The 4,876-nt window shown below is 34.5% G+C and overlaps 1 protein-coding gene across 1 annotated transcript; it reads right to left on the bottom strand.

The window, feature by feature from the left end:
• Positions 1-2,673: 2,673 nt before the first annotated feature.
• On the bottom strand, positions 2,674-3,653 carry LOC108535407 (lysine-specific demethylase 5D-like; the record flags this gene model as incomplete). Its single annotated transcript, XM_017881772.1, has 3 exons — positions 2,674-2,844; positions 2,958-3,077; positions 3,495-3,653. Coding segments are annotated over 3 exons (450 nt in total), but the record flags the coding sequence as incomplete, so codon positions are not given.
• Positions 3,654-4,876: the final 1,223 nt, after the last annotated feature.

Genomic DNA, 4,876 nt, shown 5'->3' with positions numbered 1-4,876 from the left:
CGTGTTAGCCAGGATGGGCTCAATCTCCTGACCTCATGAGCCACCTGCCTTGACTTCCTAAAGTGCTGAGATTACAGGCATGAGCCACTGCGCCCAGCCTATTTAAGAAATTTCTAAAAAATTTACTTCAGAAACAAAGAAAAATGGTTGCAAGAATGGCAAACAATCAAAAGAAAAAATGAAGTGTGGATAAATCTGTAGTCAGTATGAAAACAAAAATAATATCCATTTTGTTGATGAAAAATCTTTAAAAACATGCACAAAAATTTCATGGGTCACAAGAGAACTGAACAGAAAAGTAACAGTTATATACTCTAATATTACTTGAGAGAAGTAAACAAAAGTAAATGTTAGCTTATCTTTAAAACAAAATATTAAAACTAGCATATAAAAGTTGCTAAACTTAGAAGTGGCTAAAATGGAATAAGAGGCAAAAAAAAAGGAAAACAGAAAAGGCAGCAGAAACTAAGTTCAAAACAAGATAGCAAAAAAATGGATGCAATCATCAGTTATAATAAATGAAAATTAAAAAATACTCACTGGATTAAAAAAATTGTGCATTATTTACAAGTTAAACATTTAAAGTCTATATATACAGAAAGATAAACTAAATCTAGGAGCCAAAGGAAACTAGCAGGAATGAGACCAATGGGCAGGATAGAGAGACCAAGGTATATAAAGTAATGCTACGTGAAAACATATCATATCCATAAAATTAGGTAACAGTATGAAGTGCTTTGCTATATATATGGACGACTAGTTCCCTCATTAGTTTCAGTGTAACCTGTCAGAATCCTTTTGTAAAACAATTCAGAGTATCTTTCAATTCCACTTCTAAACATAAAACCTAGAAATTGTTGCTTCAGACTACCTGTAAAATAATGCTCATACACTATTAGTAATAGCTAAACACCAGAAGCAATCCAACAGAAAGAAAGATAAATGAGATGCAATCCTAGCATGCAATGTTACATAATAGTGAAAAAACAGGTAATTTAAAGCTATGAGCAACAACATACATGAATTTTCATAACACAATACTGACAGAAAAAAATCAGAGCGCACACAACATTAAAGCTTGAAAATTAATACCCTTTGTAAAAATATATATGTAATCAAACACTACACTCTTTTTTTTTATTATGACAAACCCATGACAGTGGAACATTTGGGTGTTAGTGGAGAGAAAGAAGGAGGTATGACTAGCAGAAAAGCCTGTAGAGAGATATTATATCACAAAACTTCAGTTCTTCTGTTCAAAAGTTAGTTCATGGATATTACTCAATACCATGCTTTATACTGACAATAGGACTTGTCTGTGGCTTCAAAATACCGCAGTTTTTTTGGGTTGTTTCAAAAAGAGAATTAGAAAAAGACCAATGTCAACAATGGATGCTATAGGTGATTCCTTTCTAATTAATTGATTTATAGTTTCAATCCTCAGTAATTTTAACTTACCTCTATTTTAAGAACTATAAACAAAGTATCTGTAACAAAGACTTTTAAGTACTATCATGCTCAGCTACACATCTCTTAACAAAAGAACATATTCTGAAAAATATGTCCTTAGGCAATTTTGTCCTTATGTGAACATCATAGAGTATACCCACACAAACCAGGAAGATACAATCCACTACATACCTATGCTATATGGTATATAACTATTGCTCCTAGGTTACAAATTAGTGCAACATTATTGTACTGAATATTGTAGGCCACGTAACACAATGGTTTAAGTATCTATGCCTTTAAACATAGAAAAGATATAGTGAAAGTACAGTATGGCTCCTTTTTTAAACGTTATACAGCATACGACCGACTATGTAATAGCAATTATATGGATACAGACATCTCCATAAATACAGTATACATACATAAAAATCAAAGTAAGGTTTCCTAAAAATGTTAGTCACAGTTATTAGCTAAGTTTACCCTCAAACCACTTTTTTTTTCTGTCTAGATGAACCTTGTTGTTAGACTAATCTATATACAATGCCAAATACTAATTCTTTTGCTTCTGGCCAACATGGTAAAACAGCAAGTTATAATAGGATTAATTTCTCAAATGTTCAAATAATGCATAAGTATGGTTATATTTTAGCTTTTAGATGGTTACATCTCCCCAAATTACGTTACTTCAGGCATTATTTTGTTTTGGTCTCCACTATGGGAGAAATGCAAATGTGATGAGCCAGAATTTAGGATGGCTATATGGGTTTCTTTGATTAATACAAGAAACTACTGTGTAATAAAGAATGAAATCAGTGGTTTCTGCATTGCTCCATGTGTTCGACATGAACACAAACTGATACACTTAACAAAGGCACCTCTTTCTGCCCTTCCAAATATTTCAAAATAAGCTGGTCATAGTGTTTGTTTTTCGTATAAAGGTGGTAAGCTTCCAATATTTAGACTTAAGGAAAGGCAAAGGAACACTATAGCTCTTCATTGATAGTATCAAGATTTCCACTGTTCCTTTTATTTATCCCCATCAGCGTTTTAAGGAAAAAAAAAATGATGACTGTCCATATTCTGGTTCACTGACAGATCATTCAGTATCATCAAACCTCATCATTATCCCAAATATGTGAAGACAACACTGTGTGGGAGAACCTCTGAAAGTAATTTTACATGCCAAAATGTATTTCCCTAGTTAATGTTAACATGAACTACCAATAGTATTACCTTCTCCTCAGGAGATAAATTTCGTTTGCTATTGCTGACAGGAAAGCCACTGCCAAATTCTTTGGAATGAATATCAGCTCCATATTCAACTGTCACATCTTCATCAATGCTGCTCACCAGCCTCCAGAATTCCTTCTCCACAAGTTCTGTAGGCACCATCTGTGAAAACAAGTGTATCATAGCCCCCTATATGTTGGACCCATGTCTCCAAGAGCCAGAGAACTAAGACCACCACAAGAGAATCACTACAGTCTAGCCCTCAGATCACATACATGTACAGGCATGTTGAAATAGTCGGACTTGAAGGAATCAGCCATTTCACCAAAACTCTGCAAAGTGTACTCCTGGGTAGCCTGTTCAAATCCAAAAGCTTCAGGAGGCTGTTTACACTCCTGAAATAAAATACATTTCAGCAAGTCAAAGGGAATGAAGATCCAAAAAAACAGGAAAGCTAAAACAGATAAATTTTCATGTTATATTCAGTATCTCGCGCGATAATTCTTCATTTTCCTGTTTCCAGATAGGTTTGTTTCATCAGTAGGTATTAAACATTATTTCCTAATCTTTCCTAATATATTTCATGCCATTTGGATTATGTCCCCTTGTCTCTGGTTCACTCAAGTCTCTATTATTCTACAGTTAGTGTGTCCAATCATTCTTGCATAGTAGCTCACTGATAGCTTAATCAAAACCTAACAAAAGTATTAACTTCTAAAAGGGCAGAAACTACCTCCCTAAAATCCAGAAGGTTAGATTACAGAAAATCACCAAGAACCAAAAATAAAGCATCTGTGACAGACATATCTTACCGCCAAGATACATTTTGGGCACCTCCAGATGCCTCTGGGGATTTCAGGAAGGGGTGGCAACAAGCAGAAGATGTGGTAATTGTCATCACAGCCATCACAGAAAAGCAGCTTATCATCTTCATCCCCACGGGAGCATATCTGGCAAATATACGAGTCAATCTACAAAAAAAATAGCAAAGTAAAAAAATTAGTTGCTTGTTCCATGATACCTTATCCCAGGTTTCCAGACCATTGATGAACACCTATCATTAGTCAGTAACTATACAATGTTGTATTTTTGAGTTTACTACCTAGTGCAAACTATGACAAGAAACAATTATAGTGTAATACAGTAAGTTAACAAAGAAAACCATGGGTGCAAAGTAGACTTTTTATAGAGGTTCAATGGCATAATCAAAATCATAAAGGTATAAAGCAGCATTGATTATTCAGAGAATTACATACAGTTAAAAATTTAACTGGCACAGAGGGCAAGTGGAACATAAAAAGGCCAACTGACCGAGTGTCCAGTTACACTTGTTCCTCTTGTGAAAAGTTTGGGAGATGTCTACTTTCATTCTAAACAGTATCTTAGATTAGGTGATGAATTAAATAGTCTTTCACATAGCATGTCACAGAAGAGAAACATGAAGCAAAGTCTAAATAACTTGATTCTTAGATACAATTGAAAAAAAATCTAGTAATAATGACCAGTTCAAAAGAAAATGCAGTGATAAAGTTTTAGCAGGATACAGTCATATTTTGAAAAAATTACCTTCAACAAGTAGGATGGGCTTTTCTACAAGAATCTAGAAGTAAACTGATCAATAAAGAGAAAATAAAGATAACTCAAGAGCAGAAGAAACTGTGTGAAAGTATATATTTTTAAATACATACACACACATAAACATACACACACAAATTATATATGTGTATATATACATGCATATATACACATATATATGCATGCATCTACAAACATGCATATTACAAATCAGAATACTTATAAATATAAGAGGCCAGGTGGGGTGGCTCAGGTTTGTAATCCCAGTACTTTGGGAGGCCAAGGCAGGAGGATTGCCTGAGCTCAGGAGTTCACGACCACCCTGGGCAACAAGGTCAAACCTCATCTCTACTAAAATAAAAAAAAAAAAATTAGCAGTGTGTGCCGGTGTGCACCTATAGTCCCAGTTACTTGGGAGGCTGAGGCAGGAGAATTGCTTGAACCTGGAGGCGGAGATTGCAGTGAGCTGAGCGTGCCAGTGCACTTCAGCCTGGGTGATGGTGAGACTTCGTCTCAAAAAATAAAAGGAAAAAAAAAGGAGGAAAATTCAACAGAATTATCAGGAAAAGATTTCATAAAATAAAAAACTTTGAAACTTATGAAAGATGCTCAATATAAA

The sequence above is a fragment of the Rhinopithecus bieti genome, unplaced genomic scaffold (assembly GCF_001698545.2).
Source record: "Rhinopithecus bieti isolate Rb0 unplaced genomic scaffold, ASM169854v2 scaffold_304, whole genome shotgun sequence".
Lineage (NCBI taxonomy): Eukaryota > Metazoa > Chordata > Mammalia > Primates > Cercopithecidae > Rhinopithecus > Rhinopithecus bieti.
This window is presented reverse-complemented; position numbering and strand designations above follow the sequence as displayed.